Source organism: Dendrobates tinctorius, unplaced genomic scaffold (assembly GCF_039654945.1).
Source record: "Dendrobates tinctorius isolate UK_male_01 unplaced genomic scaffold, ASM3965494v1 ptg000143l, whole genome shotgun sequence".
Lineage (NCBI taxonomy): Eukaryota > Metazoa > Chordata > Amphibia > Anura > Dendrobatidae > Dendrobates > Dendrobates tinctorius.
The window spans coordinates 28,441,289-28,461,506 of NW_027361810.1; the positions used below are offsets into that span (position 1 = coordinate 28,441,289).

The 20,218-nt window shown below is 40.6% G+C and overlaps 1 protein-coding gene across 4 annotated transcripts in view; it reads left to right on the forward strand.

Annotated features, from left to right (window-relative positions):
- GPD2 (glycerol-3-phosphate dehydrogenase 2) overlaps window positions 1–20,218 on the forward strand; it is a 262,935-nt gene that overhangs the window by 44,065 nt on the left and 198,652 nt on the right. For all 4 annotated transcript variants that reach the window (XM_073545647.1, XM_073545650.1, XM_073545651.1 and 1 more), the window contains 2 exons: window positions 10,192–10,363; window positions 12,521–12,645. In XM_073545647.1, the coding sequence (XP_073401748.1) occupies window positions 10,192–10,363; window positions 12,521–12,645 (297 nt within the window). The remainder of the gene's footprint in view (window positions 1–10,191; window positions 10,364–12,520; window positions 12,646–20,218) is intronic.

Consider the following 20,218-nt stretch of genomic DNA (forward strand, 5'->3'; position numbering starts at 1 on the left):
ATCCGAGTGTCTTCGGCATGCTCAAATACTATGTTCGAGTCCTCGCGGCTGCATGTCTCGCGGCTGTTCAACACATGCAGGGATTACCTAAGAAACAGGCGATCCCTGCATGTGTTGCGGCTGTCGGACAGCCGCGAGGACTCGAACATAGTGTTCGAGCACGCCGAAGACGCTCTTATTTGCACTTCGAGCATGCTCGGATAACACCTTATCCGAGCACGCTCACTCATTACTAGTCCTGATAGATAAAACCATGGAATTCAAAGAAGATATACTTAGTTTTTCTTATGACTGTATATTTATTAATAATTTATTATCGGGCCAGTAATAAATGGATTCCAGGGGGTAAAAATTTACGTTAAAAAGGCAATCCTTATAGAAGAAGTAGTTTTGATATTACAAAGTGATGCAAATAATTTTATATTAAAACATGAGCCGCTCTGTTCTGAGACCAGAGTTATTCCGCTTTGTGCGACGTTCCGTTAATTAAAGGGAAACGCGCGGTGGCTTTGATAGTAGACGGCATTAACTGGCTGAGCACGTTTCCATAATTGCCCATTATTGATTGGGCGAGCTCTTTTGATGCAGCATTGTATTCTCCTTTATTGTTAATTGTATTGATCTAAATAATTGTGAGGAAGGGAAATACACTTATTTCATCACAGGAAGTGCCACTTGGATTATAATATCAAGAATAGGGGCTATAATGAAGTAGTTTGTTTTAATCAAATGACAGAAGTTGTGCGGGGAAAGTCATACTGGGATTTACTCAGACTAATGCTGCGATAAGTGGTTTTACTATAGCAAGATGATTAAGTTCTTTTAATTAGGTGTTCTAATTGGCTAATCTGGCATGTTGGTTCATCAGTGAAAAGACTTTTGTTGAGTTTTACAAGGTGCTTAAATTTGGATAAGAAAAAAATGAAGCACTTCAATTATTTCTTATTCCTGAATGTATTCTTAGCAATTATGTTTTCATATGTGGTTGAAATCGGGTCCTTGTGCAGATCTTCAAAGAACCTTTCAGGCGTGCTCGGTTTTGTTGTCACATCTTGGCACGCCGATGAAAATCCTTCTGTATAAGTGACTTAATCTGTCATGATTTGCTGCAAAGAAGGTAGGATCAGGCACAATTACATTAAAGAGGCGCGACGGGGAAAGCGGAAAATTCAGTTTTGCATTCCCTCTACCCTTTTAATGTATTATTTTTGCCCCCTCATTATTATAGAAAATGGGGCTTAATTTGCTTCTCCTTGCAAAATTGTCTCCACCCCTAGGGAAGGTATAATAGAGAAATAAATAATTTAGATATAATGCAGGACAGATGAGGAAGGTCAAGACTCTATTACAATATGCATATACAGAGTGGCATAACTAGAGTCCGATGGGCCCCAGTGCAAAATGTGGACCTAAGCCCAAACCTGCATGTTTGTCAGATGTATGGGCCCTTGTAGGGTTCTAAATCCTATAAAGACATGCATGTTGCCCCTTCTTCCCCCCTAGTGTAATAATGTCCCCCATCCTGTACTAATGTCATCCTTTCTGGCCCCTTTCAGTAATATATTAATATATGTACCCCATCCTGGCCCCTTCCAGTTATATATGTCCCCTATCTTGGGCCCCATCCATTAATAATGTCCCCCATCCTGGCATAATGTCTCCCATCCTGGCCCCTTCCAGTTATATATGTCCCCTATCTTGGCCCCCATCCATTAATAATGTCCTCCATCCTGGCGTTATGTCCCCCATCCTAACCCCTTCCAGTAATATGTCTCCCATCCTGGCACCTTCCAATAATATTTCCCATTTTGAGTCCTATCTAGTAATAATGTCCCCTATCCTGATGTAATGGCCTCCACTAATATATATGTCCCATCTTGGCACCTTCCAGTAATGTCTCCCATCCTTGGCCCCTTCCTGGTGTACTGTAATGTCCCAGCTCCTGAGTGCATTCTGTAATAATGCTTCCCGTTCTGCCGCTGTTCTCTAACACATGTAAAAAACCATAGAGGAGGACACCATTCCTACGACATGCGGTGTCCTCCTCTATAGCCGGCGCAGAGACCAGCAGCTGACTTTGGCGTTCCTGCTATGGATGATGCATTACATCACTGCTGTGCGTCGCCTGTGACTGGCATGATGACATCACCTGCTAGTCTTTGATTGGCTGGCGTTTATTGTGGTGCATTTACCTGGTGGGTCTCTGTGCCGCAATACAATTTAGCCGAATGTACATCCTCAGACTCGCATCCAACCCTGGCATTGGCGGGTCCCTCTCCCGCACGGGCCCAGTCACAGTTGCACCTTCTGAAAACACAGCATACTTACCAACTTTTGTGTTTCGGATTCTAGAAGCATAGGAACAATAGTGTATGAGACCAAGCGCCTCTTCCTTATCACACCACTTCAATACCTCCTGCATGCGCCTTGCAAGAGCATTTGGGATTCTGTTACCTGTCTGATACGTAAATTCTTCCTTTTTACAGGAGCCCCTCAGACTTTCTATGAATAGAGAAGAACCAATCAATTTTATGCAAATTGAATTTGTGTCAAATTTTTTGGAAATTTGTTGAGCCCAGAAAATTTTAAACTTTTTTTTTTTTTTGCACTAATAGCCAAAAATGGCCTGATACCATTCTATACATTGCCGAATATGGCATCATCCAGAGAATGATCGGATGACCTTGGGCACGACCATGTTAGCTTCACCGTAATGACTTGTAGCTGCCATATCACGTGATATAGCACAGACATGCAGGAGGGACTATTATAGCTTGTAAAAAAGCAGAGGCAAGAAATGCAGCAGCCTTTTTGGAAAGAATTGGTATGAAAGAATGTCACAGCTTAGTCTTAGAGATAGGGAGAGAAAGCCATAAAACACTGACAAATTGTGCATATAGTGTATGACTGTACCGCAAGGAAGAGTGGTTACGCTCTGTTTACTCAAAGCCGGATTACCCTCTGTTTACTCGCAGCTGTATATGTTAAGGGCACTTTGACAATACTAAGACTGACTTTGCATTAAAGAGCTTGAAAAGAGGTTGGGTACAGTCTTAGGAGATTTCAACGTGTAAAGGGCCCTTTACACATAGCGATATCGCTAAAGCGTCACCGATTTTGTGACGCAGCAGCGATATCACTAGCGATATCGCTACATGTGATACTTACCTCTGATCGGCTCCCCCGCTGGCTATCGCTGATCGCACGAGATCGGCCTGGTCCATTTCTCGTCGTCGGCTTCCTGTTGGCGCCGACGAGCGAGCCATGGACGTGGGCGGAAGACGGTCACTCTCGCCGCGTCTGACAGGTAAGTGAAGACCGCCGACCGCTGCTGCATCGCTGGTGAGATCTGCCTGTTTGGCAGCTCACTAGCGACCATTTAGCGATGCACCAGCGATCCTGACCGGGTCATATCGTGGTCGGGATCGCTGGTGCATCGCTAAATGTAACGGGGCCTTTAGACCTTTTTGGAGTACTTGCAATTATCCACAAATTGAATTTTTGGGAAAAAAATTTACAAAGCTACAAATTTTGAATTTCAAATGATTTCCTTATTTTTATTTATGACAGTTGTCAAGTATGCATGTATGTATGCATAAGACTCGTGGCATAAGGAAAATCGCTGCTCAACTTGAATTTGATGAGCCCGGATTTGCAACTCTTCAGGTCTGCCAACTTGGTCTAAGCCAGGCAAAGATGGCATGAGAACGTCATAAGTGTGCAAAAATTTGGCAAATCTGTTTGTGCCCAAAGTTTGCAACTTTTCAAAGCTTTTTAGGACAAAATTCTGGCAGAAAAGCTTTGATGAATCGGGCCCACAGTGTGGACAAAATTATGAACAACCTGAAACATAAGCTCAGTTATTATGTAGATAAGCTAGGATGATAGAATGGACATGAAATGAGTAGTGGTGTATCTCACTGTCATTTTTTAAGGTTGCGAACAAGCGAATTAATTTGCAACACCCTGGTCCAGCAGCCAAGTCAATTATGTAACCACCTCCTACGTTCTGGCATCTGTGGTTCATCTTTTGATTAGTAGGTCTGGCGCAACGTCATGTGGGTCACAGTGCAACGATGTCATCCCACCAGGCCGGCTAATCAAGGGAGGAGCGACAGATGCCAGGAGGTAGGAGGGAGCTCACAGGGCTCTGATCCAGCAGACATGGAGTAAGTGACCTAGCCTTTGCACCATGGTCCAATTTTCTCATCTTGGGTCATCATTCTATTAAACTTTCACAGTTTGGGATAAGGAAAAGCCAGATAATGCAGAACCATCCCACTACGGTTTCTTCACGTCTCTACACCTCTGCTATGCTGGGAACCATGGTTGCGCCACAGTTATCCATCTTCTTTTTTTACCGCATCTCTTTGCTTTTTTTTTTTCTCCCGTACTTCATGAGTAATGTTAATTGTATTTAATATTTTAGATTAAGCGTGATTTACACTGCGCTCCTTTATCTGGATGTTTAGACTGAACTAATTTTTACAAGGAGAAAATAATTTCCATATTAAAACGCAATGAATAAAACCGAGTTCTTGAATAAAGTAGGTGCCGCCTCCGTGCTAATAAATAAATTTCAATAAAATGGCTCCATATATTAACTCTTCCATTAGCGAGATCTCAACGCGCCAGCGAGAATGAAAGCAGTTGGTGTTTAAGAAGAGAGTAATTTGCATGAAATTCAGCACTACACTCAAATTAATACTGGTGGTGATTACAGGACAACCTGGTTGTTAATTGCCTGTAGTCTTTAAATATGCACTTCTTTCAGAAATAGACACTAATTATTAGATCTTGTTTGCTGTTACACCATAAGTTGCAAATGTCTAGGAAGGCTGGGAAAAATTTGCAATTCTAATGGGGCCCGAGAACGGGGGGGAAATTGATCTAATCATTTTAAAATGAGGGTTGCATGCAAAATGAATAAAATGTTTCCCTGAGATTAGGAAATCTTTAATGTGTGCCTAATCAAACATTTGCTTTCATAAGTTCACTTTTGTAGATTTTAGTCTTTTGACGAGGAATCGGTGGATTCATTAAATGTAATTGTGGTGGCTTTGTAAAAAAAAAAAAAAAAATATATACATACATTCAGTAAAAAAAAAAAACAAAACACTTACTATGTGTGTGTGTGTGTGTGTGTGTGTGTGTGTGTGTGTATGTATGTGTATATATATATATATATATATATATATATATATATATATATATAGTTCCAAGGGTAGGGTCACACATAGCGGTTGGCTTGTGACTTATCTGTCTGGCAGCAGGGACATGTGTTTAAAAAAAAAAAAACATAAAAAAACCTTTTTTGTCAATGGCCGTATCATCATAAGGTGGATTCACAACAGTCGCTTTATGTATAGAAGTAGTAGAAAAAATAACCCCGGCACACTCATATAACTTTCAAGGGATAAACGCATGTAGCTGCTAATGATTTTTATTCAGAATTTCAGCGGACCAGAAAATGATAAATACAGATAAAATTATCCAACGTTTCGGCTCGCAGGCCTTTATCAAGGAATTATCTGCAATAATAAACAAATTTTTCAGATACATGCAAATATTCTTATGCAAACAAAAAAATTAAAAAATAAAGAATAAAAAATAAAAGGTCCATATAGTATATTCCAGTGTCATAATCAAATACATTATACATGATAGATATATAGCACACAACAGAGTTATCAAATGCAGTGCAATATTCTGATTTAAGAAATACTTTCACAAGAGAGAGTATATATATCCGCCCAAACATATATAAGATATATAGTAAAACAAAAAATGATGCAAAATGTATTCAATACCTGTAAATAGATAGAAGACAAACGGGTCCTAAATGCTGACTGGATATATGTTCAATAGTGACCCATAAGAGTCACCTACTATGAAACAAAAAACATAGAAAAAATGTATATACACGTGCCATAAAAGACTAGACAAAAAAAGGATCAAAGATTGTCTCCCAGAAGCAACGTACCTATTGTGTGAGTACATATCCTGACCGTCAGGGGAAAGTGCGGTAACGTGGTGCGCTGTGGACGCCCCGTGAGCCGTCAGTCCCTTAAATACATGCATGATCAAAATACTTCCGGGTGGAGAGCGGCGTTCCCCGCTGTGTACTGCGCAGGCGCCTTCCCAAGCTGTCGGAGACAGCTGGAAAGGGACAAAGAAGGAGGGGGCGGTATTATCCACTATGAACCGCGCATGCGCCGTTCACAAACGGCACAAGCAGCCAGAGGAAGTGAAGAAAGAAAACCTTTTTCTCCAAGACGTGCAAGGACGTGACGAAAAGTGTTGGGACAAAACTGACTTTTGGCACCAAAGCGCTGTGACCGGATCTCGGGAAACCGTTAAGTTATCTAAAAAAAAAAAAGACAATCTTTTATGAAAAACTAATCAGCACATAGAGTGTATCATAAAGTCTAATAAGACATCAAACAGAAAAATACATGCACATAATAATGAGGATACCTATTAATACATATTAATACATACTAATACAGAGGAGAGAGGAACAATATTAATCCTTAGCAATAAATAATAATCGTAACCCCTAGGAGGTAATTAATGGTATTATTATTAATAGGAGACCTCATACTCTCTATTAAGTCCTAATGGTGTTTAGTGTTTGAAGCATGTAAATCCAAAAGGATTCACGCTCCTTCAATCTCTTTAACCTATCGCCAACCCTTCTTGACATTTGAACCTGATCAATAACCTGGTACCTCAACTGGGCAACCGAATGGCCACATGATAAGAAATGAGACGGAATGGGTAATAAAGTACGTCCGCACCTGATAGTAGATTTATGCTGAGAGATGCGGTCCCGGACATGCTGGGTAGTCTCCCCAACATATCCGAGACCGCATGGGCACTTAATAAGATAGACAACATACGATGAATCGCATGTGAAATATCCCTTAATGGGATAGCGTCATCCAGTTCTAGGATGAGTAAAAGAATTCCCTTTTAGCAACATTAGAACATTGCAAACACCCCAAACACTGAAACGTTCCGTTCCGGGGTGTAGTCAATGTCCTTTGGATAGGTTCTTTCTTGCTTGAACCAATATCGGCCCTTACCAAAAAGTTTTTATATTGTTAGGACGTTTATAGCACATTATAGGTTGCATAGAAAATTCAGAAGTATTGGGATATGATTCCCCAAGCAAATCCCAATGCTTCAAAATGCATTGATTAATCAAACGATTAAATGGATGAAATGTGCTTACAAATGCTAGTCTACGTCCTTTCTCCTTAGGTAGGGTTGGTCCACCCCCATGTTTAAGTATGGAGTTGGGGTAACCCCTATTCCGAAAACGTTCCTCAATTTCCTTTAATCTCATACTCCTGATGGATGGACTATCCTTTCAATTCTAACGTATTGTGATCTAGGTAATGCTCGTTTGATATGTTTCGGGTGACAGCTCTCAAAGTGCAACAAACTATTCTTATCAGTGGATTTAATATATAAATCAGTATCAATGGAGCCATCGGACTTTACTATGATCAAGGTATCAAGAAAATTTATAGAGTGGCAATCATGGTGAAGAGAGAAAGTTAAACCTGTAACACATCCATTCAAATAGTCGAAAAAATGAAAGAGAGTCTCCTCATCACCTGTCCAAATTAAAAAAAAATGTCGTCAATATATCGTTTCTTTATGTATAGAGTCATTGTTCCCGAGAAGCGTTGTTGTGTGCAGTGCTGGTGGGTAACCGATCATGTAATGGCGCCGTATGGTAAAGGCAGGATCTTGTTGATGGGGCTGCTGCAGATAGAGATATAGATATAGCAGAATAAAAAGCAGGGAAACAGCACATGAAGTCAAAAAAGTGAATTTTAATGCCCAATGGCATAAAAATAATACAAGTGTAAAACCAAAAATTTACTAAAATGTGTGTATATATAATATAATCCATGTACCCAAAAAGTTTACTCTGCACCAGTCATGGTCCCGATCCAACCCGGTTACCGTACCTTAAATTAGCCATGTAATATATCAAAAGTAAAAGATGCAGACTCTCTTTTTAATATATACTTTAAATACATGTTTTTGGGGCAAAATGTATTTTTTGTCATTTGGTTTAATTAAAATTTTCGCAACATTTGGCTTCTAAAGCTCTTAGTTTTCCTGCACATTATTGGCTGTTGAATACATTAAATGGAATCTGTGAGCAGATGTTTGCTATATAATCTAAGAGCAGCATGAGGTAGGGGCAGTGATCCTGATTCCAGCGATGTATCACTCACTGGTCTGATTGTTGTCATTTTTGATACAATCAAAGTTTTCTCTGCAGCAGATCTCAGAATGCTGAGCACTGTATAACCCCGCCCACTCCACTGATTGGCAGCTTTTCTGTGTACACAGTATACTAACATAAAGCTTCTAATCAGTGGTGGGGGCAGGTTTATACAGAGCAGTTGAGTAGGAGGCACCAGACACCTAGTCCTGTAGTGATACTCTCCTACTGATAAAACACTGATTTTATTGAAACAGTAACTCACAGCCCAGTAAATGATACATCGCAGGAATCTACATCATCATGCTGCCCTCAGATTACATATCAAAAACCTCCCTTTAACTGAGAATCTGATAGTGAACGTGTTCTGACAAGAGTTTGTAATTGCCTTGCTGAGCTGCTTTTTGCTGATTTAATACCAGAAATGATGTCAAAGGTGAACTGAAGATTTATGTGATCATAAATTAGCTGAGAAGATTTCAGAAAAAGGCAGATGAAAAGGGTTACTAACTCCCCTATCAAAACAAGCTCACTCACGGATTCTCAGTTAACTCATTCTGCCGCCAGCAAATAAACAGTAGAACACGGAGGGTATAGAAGGCAACAAAAAACAGTATGACATGGAGAGTATAGAAGGCAGACAATGCAAAAATATCGATGAAACCCAATTGCAAATCTTATTTTTAGCCTAAAATAAATGCATTTAAGTTTAAAAATGCACCAAAAATTGTCCCTAATATCCTTAAAGATACAGTGACAAAGACAAAATGATGATTTTAAGATCAATTGGATCACCAGATATAGTAAATAGAATGTGAGTATCGTTTACTATCTTTTCAATCTGTTATGTTAGCCTAAAAATTTTGAAAAAAGTAAAATATTGACTATTAAAAATTTTTTTTTTAAAAATTGCATAGATTTTTTTTTTTTTTTTTTTTTACCCAAGATTACAAAAAGATTAAATCCTAGCTAACTTCAGAAATATATTATTTTATGTTTTAATATATAAATTTTTTTAAAATGATCTCTTGCTTTTACCATCAGTCTTTCGTCAGTCCTTCAGATATACCGATATCTTTCTCTTTTTTATTTCCTCTCCGCTTTTCGCTGTGACTTGTGTGAATGAGACAGTTGGGGGTCAGTTTAGGCGCAAACTGAGGTTGGATGACTGCATCACTGATTTGTCAAGAAGAGGGCGAGGGATACAGGACGCAGGTGATGGGAGGTCATCGGAGACCCTGCACTTGCCCTCGGGTCAGGATTCATGGCTGGTGGAGTCAGTGTCATTGTGCTTTAAAGAAAAACTATATCTTGGATAGATCCAATGTGAACATGTGTCTCGTGTACGGTTAACCCTGTGGGGTCTATTTCAAACTTTCAAAAAGTGGGAAGGCTTTAAACAAAAAACTAAAACGCATACATGAAAAAGAGTGCCATCTTCCTAAGACAGCATCACTTCTGACCAATGGTTGCTTCTGGTATTGCAGCTCCGATCTTATTAATTTCAGTATAGTTTGCAATAAATGAAACCACCTGTGGAAAGGTGTGATGCTGGTTTGGGGATAAATCGGCCATCTTTTTCTAATTATGTGCAACCCCTTTAAATAAATTGTTCAGTTTCCACAACCCATTTTTATATACCCAGTTAGGTTATTTTGGGTCTATATTGTGGGGTCCTCTCTTCAAGATCCCCTTGACCTGAATGGAAAGCGGTGATAAAGAGGGTCTCGCTCTCTGGAGGACCTGACCTGTCCTGCATTGCAGACGGCTAATAGGTTAGAATGGGCACTGTGTGTAATACTTAATCTTCCCTGTGGAGGTGCTGCAGAAAAATAAAGCACTTTGTGCCAGGTTTCCAAACGCATATCTTGCAATACGTATTTCACCCGCTGTACATACATGTCTTCCTTAATTCTAAAGAATGCTTTTTGTGCACTTTCCAGCCAAACTTCACGCACGTGCAAGCCGCCGAGCTGGTCAGAGCGACCACTCAGAATGAACTGCCATCCAGGGAAGCTCAATTTCTCACCCTGGAAAACACAAAGGAGTTTGACGTACTGGTCATTGGTGGAGGAGCCACCGGCTGTGGATGTGCATTGGACGCTGTCACGAGAGGTATGGAACCTACAAGACAGTTTTTTCGGAAGCTGTTGCGCTCAACACCTTTTAATATTTTAACATTTTTAAGATTAAGATTTTTTGGGCTGATTTATTTATATTTTTTTAGCACTGTATGTATTAGATCAAAATCTTGAAATCTTGAGGTTTTCATTATGGGCTCTGATAAAGTTGACACTTTATATTCTGTAGCGATAGCTTCTTAGTTGACATGTCAATATCCTCACAGACAGGTTTTCGAAGGTAAAGGAGAGTGGAGTGCGGTGGATCCCGGGTTAATCTGGGCCATAATTCTAAAAAAAACCCCTTCCAATTTATTGCAGAGTAGAACCCAAGGAACGAATAAATCCCACAATGTCTGTCTGCTATCTCAGCCTTCTTCTCTGCTCGCTTTCTCAAACTGAACATGGACAAAACAGAATTCATCATCTTTCCCCCATCTCACGCTACCCCTCCACCAGACCTATCCATCAATGTCAACGGCTGCTCTTTCCCCAGTCCCGCACGCTCGGTGCCTTGGGGTGATCCTTTCAAACCACATATCCAAGCCCTCGCCTCCTCCTGCCGCCTCAAACTCAAAAATATTTCCCGGATCCGCTCATTCCTCAACCATGAAACCACAAAAACACTAGTGCATGCTCTTATCATCTCCCGCCTCGACTACTGCAACCTCCTACTCTCTGGCCTCCCCTCTAGCACTCTGTCACCACTCCAGTCCATCCTACACTCTGCTGCCTGACTAATCCACCTGTCTCCCCGCTATTCCCCAGCCTCCCCCCTATGCCAGGCCCTTCACTGGCTTCCTATCGCCCAGAGGCTCCAATTCAAAACCCTAACCATGACACACAAAGTCATCCACAACCTGTCTCCTCCATACATCTGTGACATGGTCTCTAGGTACCTACCCGCACGCAACCTTCGATCATCTCAAGATCTCCTTCTCTACTCCCCCCTTATCTCTTCTTCCCACAACCGCATACAAGACTTCTCCCGTGCTTCCCCATACTCTGGAACTCCCTGCTGCAACACATCAGACTCTCACCATCAACAGAAACCTTCAAGAAGAACCTGAAGACCCACCTGTTCCGACAAGCCTACAGCCTGCAATGATCCTCGGTCTACTGAACCACCGCACGACCTGCTCTACCCTCTCCTACTGTATCCTCACCCATCCCTGTAGACTGTGAGCCCTCGCGGGCAGGGTCCCCTCTCCTTATGTACTTGTGTGTCCCTTGTCTTACACATGTTTACTATACTTGTCTATATTTCCCCTTTTCATTTGTAAAGCGCCATGGAATAAATGGCGCTATATAAATGCATAATAATAATAATACTCCGAAATGTGTTGCAATAAATTGGAATTTTTTTATATTTGCCACCTACCTTTGTCAGCTGCAGCGCCCGGGATCCACTGCACTCCTCTCTCCTTTACTTATGTTCTCTCTGCTTTTGGTGTGAGTACAGCAGCCATGATTGGATTATACATCAGTATGTAGTTGCGCCGCACCCAACCTGTTCAGGTGAGTGACCAACCCTCAAACTTGTTCTCACCTGTTGCCCACGGGGTAACATAAGGAGCTCTTCTTGTTTTTTATCTCTCCAGGATTGCAAAGTTAATGCCTATATGTAGATTATACAGTATCCACCATTCCCATGTGATGGTGTTAGATCTCCCCTCCTCTTCCTCTCTGCACATTGACCTCTGCATACATCACAGAGCATGCCCACAACACTCCCTCATAAGTCAGTGATTGTTGCCGTTAATGGTCCATGTAGCTGCTTTAAAGAATATCTTAATACTAGGAACTGTTTGTTTTTTATCCTGATCACATTATGGATGCATTATGTCAGACTTGAATGTGTTGCAATACTGAGGCTCTAGGGAAGTGGTCTCAAGGCTTTTGCTTTCTAGCTGTTGTAACCTGACATCTCCCTGCATTCCAGAAGTTGTTGTTTTACCATAGCTGGAGATCCAAAGGTCATGAACAACTGCTTAAGGGCATAATACTTTGCATTGTCTCTCGGCTCTTGGAGTCCTGCTAATACCAGTGTAGAATAAGTGGCACTAATTAGCTGCAGATAGCGATGTTCGGTGTTCAGGCTGTTATCATTTCTTATTACTATGTAACTTTGACATTTTCTTATATATAACAGGACTTAAAACTGCCCTTGTGGAGCGAGATGACTTTTCTTCAGGGACCAGCAGCAGAAGCACCAAGCTCATCCATGGAGGTGTCCGGTATCTTCAGAAAGCCATCATGAAGCTGGACGTGGAGCAGGTAACTTTCATGGTTGACGTTGTACGACCACGTCTGTGAGACGCCTCATTAACGCCATATTGATCCCGGAATCTAATAATTTGCTATTCTCTGTAATAAATAGGTGACTGGGAGCATTGTGCTATTGACATTTATAGATGAGGTTTCATTTCACTATGGCCAAACAAGCCATAAAAGAGACCCCAGGCATGTTAAAAATGCAAATATGTAAAGAAACGTTGTTTGTTTGTGCAGATTGATTTTCATACATATATTTGCTTTACGTTGGACTTAAAGTACCTGAAAGCTGCAAACTTTACTGATCTAAATTATAACACTTTCCTGCTCTATAAGAAGTTTGTCGGCGACTAATGGAGTTTTTAAAAAAAAAAAACAACTTTTAATTAGATAAAGAGAAAACAAAAAGCAAAAAACACAAATATCCTGAACTAAAAGTAAAAAATATACTGCAAATAATGCATAAAGGTAATAATAATAATAAGGGTATTTAGTAAACATAATTTTGATCAAAATAATGTACAAGCCATCCCGCCACGTCACGGCAACCCTTGTGGGACAGTCCCTACTCTAGTATTTAAAACCTTTTCACTTGCCAAGTGGCGTGAATGTGAATAAGGGTCGAGCGGCTGAACCACTTGTAACAGCTTAGGCCAGACTGGATGGCTTTCCCAGCTCAGAAAGAGGGCGGTCACACCCATATATGCACTGAATGCACAATGAAATGAATAAAAAACAAATATGAACTGAGAAAAGTAAGTTAATGTGTATGCACAATGTAAGTGCATATTAACACATGACCATTAACCAGAGAAAACAAAAAGCAAAAAACACAAATATCCTGAACTCAAAGTAAAAAATATACTGCAGATAATGCATAAAGATAATAATAATAATAAGGGTATTTAGTAAACATAATTTTGATCAAAATAATGTCCATTGCATTATTTGCAGTATATTTTTTACTTTTAGTTCAGGATATTTGTGTTTTTTGCTTTTTGTTTTCTCTGGTTAATGGTCATGTGTTAATATGCACTTACATTGTGCATACACATTAACTTACTTTTCTCAGTTCAGATTTGTTTTTTATTCATTTCATTGTGCATTCAGTGCATATATGGGTGTGACCGCCCTCTTTCTGAGCTGGGAAAGCCATCCAGTCTGGCCTAAGCTGTTACAAGTGGTTCAGCCGCTCGACCCTTATTCACATTCACGCCACTTGGCAAGTGAAAAGGTTTTAAATACTAGAGTAGGGACTGTCCCACAAGGGTTGCCGTGACGTGGCGGGATGGCTTGTACATTATTTTGATCAAAATTATGTTTACTAAATACCCTTATTATTATTATTATTACCTTTATGCATTATTTGCAGAATATTTTTTACTTTTAGTTCAGGATATTTGTGTTTTTTGCTTTTTGTTTTCTCTGGTTAATGGTCATGTGTTAATATGCACTTACATTGTGCATACACATTAACTTACTTTTCTCAGTTCAGATTTGTTTTTTATTTTTTTAATTAGATAAGTCTGAGTTCCAGGAACTGTTGTAATTAGAGCGGAGGACCTGATCCCAGTGGTTCGACACACAGACAGCTTCACCAGCGATCAGCACAGCGATGCCGAGCGCCCGGCATCGCTGTGGTCGTTAGCGCTGATGCCATCCCTGTAAAAAATAGAATCAAAATAAAAAATATAGTTATTCTCACCTTCCGATGTCCCGTTCAGCCATCCTGCCTCTCTCCACGCTCCGGTCCCAGTGATCCTTTGCGAGAATGACCGCGAGATGTCACGGTCTCGAGGGATAACAAAGTCTCGCGGTCATTTGTGCAAAGGATCACTGGGACCGGAGCGTGGAGAGAGGCGGGATGGCTGAACGGGACGTCGGAAGGTGAGAATAACTATATTTTTTATTTTTTTTATTATTTTTTACACCTGATCGCTGGTCTCCCGCCTGTCACACACAGCGATGCGTGCTGGCCAGCGGGAGACCAGCGACCAAAGAAATGTCCAGAGGTTTCTTCCAGCGATCAGCGATACCGGCAGGGGGGCCGCTCGCTGTCACACACAGCGATCTCGCTGGTGAGATCGCGGTTACGTCACAAAAGTTGTGACTCAGCAGCAATCTCGCTACCGAGATCGCTTAGTGTGACGGGGCCTTTAATCTCTCTGCTCCTGCTCTCCTGTCTGCTACACTGCAGAGAGGCTTCTTTCAGTTCATAGTAGGCAAACCTTTGGATAGAGGCAGGAGGAATGCAATCTAGAAAGTGAAGGGATCTTACAGCACCTATAGTGCTGGTAGAATGCTGATTAAGAGGGATCAGCCAGTCAAAAAGACAGGCCAGTTACATAGCAGTTGATATAGTGCTTGGTGTCTATTGTGTTTAAAACAGGGATAAGGAAAAGGGTGAAGGAGAGTGAGAGCATTCTATAAGTGAAATTGGTTAAAAATGAAAACTTGTTTGGAGAGAAGTGATCTATTATTTCATCAGAGAGTGTTGTGCAAGTTATGGGCACAACTGCATTTAGCGTGCCTAGTACAATAATTATGGGAGACGCATTCCTTGCGATATCTTGTTGTTTCCTCAACTTGTACATTTAAAGGGGTTGTCCAGTTGTCCGAGACTCCCTTCTCATTCTCTTTTTCCTGTCAGTAAAATACTAACATATACTCACCTCTGGTGCTGACGTCCTTCCAGCGGTGTTCACACTGGTTCTCCCAGGGATTGTGTGACATTGTGTCAGGCGATCCCTGTGGCCAATCAGCGCTTACTTCACTCTCCTCTTCTACACTGGCAGCACGGTGGCCCAGTGGATAGCACTGCAGCCTTGCAGCTGTTCGAATCCCACCAAGGACAACATCTGCAAAGAGTTTGTATGTTCTCCCCGTGTTTGCGTAGTTTCCTCTGGGTACTCCGGTTTCCTCCCACATTCCAAAGACAGGGACACGGATAGGGATTTTAGATTGTTAGTCCCATCGGAGACAGTGATGATAATGTCTGATTGGCCTCAGAGATTGCGTGACATATCAGTGTCACACGATCACTGGGAATTCCATTGACGACACCAATGGAACGTTGCTGGCATCAGAGGAGAGTATTTATTTATTTGGGGGGAAACATAGGGATTCAGATGGTGTTGTCGGAGTTATGGACAACCCCCTTAATGGGAATAATATTTATCTGACCATTTCCAATGTTTTTCCTATCAAAGTTACAAAGCATGAGAATCGGGAGAGCTCCAGGATACATTGAACTTTTATGTGCACTATAATCAATTTTACTTAGTTGTGGGGGATCAGGGCAACAAGTCAATGCTTTTCTTGCAAGCACTTCTCTGATGCTGGTCAGTATCGTTGCCCCTGTATTCCAAGTTATTAATCTTTTGGAGGCTACCACTGCCCTGGCAAGCAGGAATCTGGGACGCCGAGAAGCCATACGCTCCTGACAAATAATAGAGGAGCTCACCCCTCTTTTAAGAGTTCTCAGGTTTCATTATAGGTAGATGGTAAATATTACTATTTGCGCCATGGCATCACAGCCAATAATTATATCACCACAAACCACCAGTAACCATACATAAGAAGAACGTCTATGTGAAAATAATATTTCTCCGTTTTGATGAAAATAACCATCAGACACTGGATTATTGATACCAAGTAGATAAATTAAAAAGGCGGTGACTGGAAACTTCTCTACTTTAGTCCTTCGACAATATTTTTGTATGTTGTATCACCACAAGTTTGTGGTTGAATTTGAGAAAGCGTTACCAGTCGGCGTCATGACCGCGTCAGGGGTCACTTAGTTGTCGTATGATACATGAACAATCATTTCCTCCAGTGCAATCTTTCACTATCGATAACAAAGAGACTACTATACAGAGTGAATAAGATGAACTCCATGAACACAACATTGTTTAACCACAAATAATGGTGTCCTCCTTGTTCTTCTTGTTCTTTTGTTTTAAATAGTCACTGCTTTTTCAATAGAGAAGAGGAGGGTTTTGGAGGCGCTCAGGTAGAGGGTGGTTGGGTGATGAACCAGCTCGGGAGTGGGAAGCCGCACCAAGAGGGAACCTGTTTGGGAAATGGATAGAGACATGGCGTAGATGCGCTTCCCAGTATTGAAGTACAATATACATCGAATTGTTGGTTTCCTTTAGTCGAAGTCCACAGATCACAAATTGTTCTCAGCCTGACGAAGGCTCTCGTCAGGAGCCAAAAACCGGTTTGGGATCTGCGAACTGTGGACTTCGTATAAAGGAAACCAACAATTTGCTGTATATTGTAATACCAGGCAGCGCACCAACACTATTTAGTGTCTCTATCTTCTGTCTCCCCAAAAACCTTTCCGTCAGTCAATAGTACAAGCGGATACAATAGATTCTACAATATATGTTTTTGGAGAAATGGGCTTCTTTCTATTTGAGCCACGTCTTCTCCCCTTGCCTCCTAAATTGATCGTTCACTCTGAAAATCATCTAAAATCTGACTTTATCGAAACAAAACCTTCTGTCACCTCACTGAGGGGTCAGATTACTGCCTATTCCTCTCCATGGCGAGGGGAGGAAATGAAAGAAGGAGACCGAGACATACACAGATTCTGATGATTTCTACTAGATCTTTTATCTCGTCCGAGAGCTGTATCCACAGCTACACTGCTCAGTACTGCTATATAATGTCCTCCATTCCGCTGCTTCTGAAAATGTATCACACGGAGATAAGAGAGCAGGAATTCTTCATACCTTCATGTAAAGTGTATAGGAGACATTGTACTAGCTAGTGACCACCCACAAGCAGCTAAAAATTGGAGTTAAAGCTGCTAACAAATGCTGGATACAAGTCATATTATGTCCAGAAATAGTGTTATTACTCATCCACACGAAGAAGGGGGCTGGCTGCCCGATTTAGTTCATTAGCTAACTGAGCCCCTGTCTCCATCTTGTCTGATACAGAAAAAGGGGGGCCTGCTTTCTAATGAAATCAGCCTACCATGTCACGATCAGATCGAGTGAGTGTCCACGATCGGCAAACCGGCGCTGAAAGTAAGATATTGGTGCAGAATTAGTAAATAACGTAAATTAGTACTTTTGTACCGATTTTTTTCCATTTATAAAATATGCAGACAACTTTTTATGTGCATAGACAACCCAGCTCCTTTTTAAAAAAGAAAAAAAAAAATCATTTACTCTGTCTAGTCAAAGTAGGAAAGCTCTGAAAATATCTTCAAAATTTATTCTGAAGAATATTTAGCCTAAAATTGTTATAATAAAAAAAAATAAAAGATGCCAATTTCTTAATGTCACCTTCAATACATGGCCAGAGAGCAAGTGATCCTCGCTGGTTTGTATCTCACCGTGCTATTTAATATCTTCCAGTCAACTAAAAAAAAAAAAGTCTGGAAGATTGGAAGTTTCTCGGTGCCGGTGAGCTCTGTAACAAATTGAACGAGGGCCTTCAAGTCTTAAATCTTTATTAAACTGTGGCTAATTGTATTATTGACAGTTAAGCCGACAGCCTTATTGTCCCCCGATGGTATCCATTGGTTCATTTACTACATCTGTAAGTTCGCCAAAGGCTGCGTGTTTTATGAATCAATTTAACTCGGATGCTGATTTTTTTTTTTTTCTTATTTTTGGCGTTGCTGATGGGCGAGATAACACACTCTGATTCACAGGACTCTACTGCATCAGGTGCATTATGAAACAAATGAGCGAAGGGAAACAGACATGGAAGAAAACAGATTGTAAAGTATTAGGGTGTGTGCACACTAGGGTGACCGCAAAAAATCGATGTCGGAATTTTGTCCGTCTGGACCCCACAAAACGATTCCCCTTTCCAGATATTGAGAGAGCCAAAATTTGAGCTCGATCAAACGACGTTAATCCGTGCCGCTCGTCGCTCAAAGTTTGAAAAAATCCAAATTGAGGTATTTTAAGATTTAGGTATTTTGCATAGTCTGTTAGACTATAAAGAATGTGACAACAACATTGCAGAAATAGCCCTGACCAAATTTTCGAACCATTTGTGGTATTTGAATGCAGAGTTGGTGGGATTATCGTTTTTTGATCCCACCATTACAGACAATGAAAAGTTGTTAATGGCTAATAAATTGCTCAGTAGCACAGATGAACCATCAGAGCACGCTAGGGTTGTAAAGCCAAAAGTTAGGAAAGAAAAATTAAGAGGTAGGAAGTAACCGACTTTAACGACCTTCTGACAAAAGATGAAGAACAAAAGCAATGTGTCCTGCAAGTTGTAAGCAAATGCCGAGCATTATATTCTGACGTTTCAAAAACTACTTTAACAAAAGCTCTAGAATAGATTAGATAACTATGTAAAATTATCAACTCATGTAGGTTAGCGTGCTCTGATGGTTCATCTGTGCTACTGAGCAATTTATTAGCCATTAACAACTTTTCATTGTCTGTAATGGTGGGATCAAAAAATGATAATCCCACCAACTCTGCATTCAAATACCACAAATGGTTCGAAAATTTGGTCAGGGCAATTTCTGCAATGTTATTGTCACATTCTTTATAGTCTAACAGACTATGCAAAATACCTAAATCTTAAAATACCTCAATTTGGATTTTTTCAAACTTTGAGCGACGAGCGGCACAGGTTAACGTCGTTTGATCGAGCTCAAATTTTGGCTATCTCAATATCTGGAAAGGGGAATCGTTTTGTGGGATCCAGACGAACAAGATTCTGACATTTTTTCCCCCCCATGTGAGATCCGGTCACCCTAGTGCACACGCTGCGGATTCATACCCTTACCCCAGCTAAAAACTACAATTTATGCAGAAATGCAGTCATTGCTCCAAGTCCTGGTGTTTGTATCCCGGAAATCCTAGATTTGATATATATACCGGTGTGTGTGTGTGTGTGTGTATATATATGTGTATGTGTGTATATATATATATATATATATATATATATATATATATATATATATATATATATATATAAATAATACAGCTCTGACAAAAATTAAGAGATGACCACATCAAAACCCTGTCATGGGCAGTCCCCTCTGCAGACCTGAACCCCATTGAAAACCTCTGGAATGTAATCAAGAGGAAGATGGATAGTCACAAGCGATCAAACAAAGAAGAACTGCTTAAACTTTTGTACCAGGAGTGGCATAAGGTCACCAAAAAGCAGTGTGAAAGACTGGTGGAAAGCATGCCAAGACGCATGAAAGCTGTGATTAAACATCATGGTTATTCCACAAAATATTGATTTCTGAACTCTTCCTGAGTTAAAACATTAGTATTGTTGTTTCTAAATGATTATGAACTTGTTTTCTTAGCATTATTTGAGGTCTGCATTTTTTTGTTATTTTGACCATTTCTCATTTTCTGAAAATACATACAAAATTTAGTGCTTGGAAATTCGAAGACGTTGTCAGTAGTTTATATCCCTTTTGATAAAGCAAGAGCGAAACGCGCGTCAGGGGTGACACGTGGCTCCAGGTCAATCAGGCACTATGGGTAAGCACGAAAAACATGAGATCTATTCAGTCTTGTTTTAGGCAGTCTGTGGCGGTATATTAAGGGCAGGTCCCTATACATGTGAA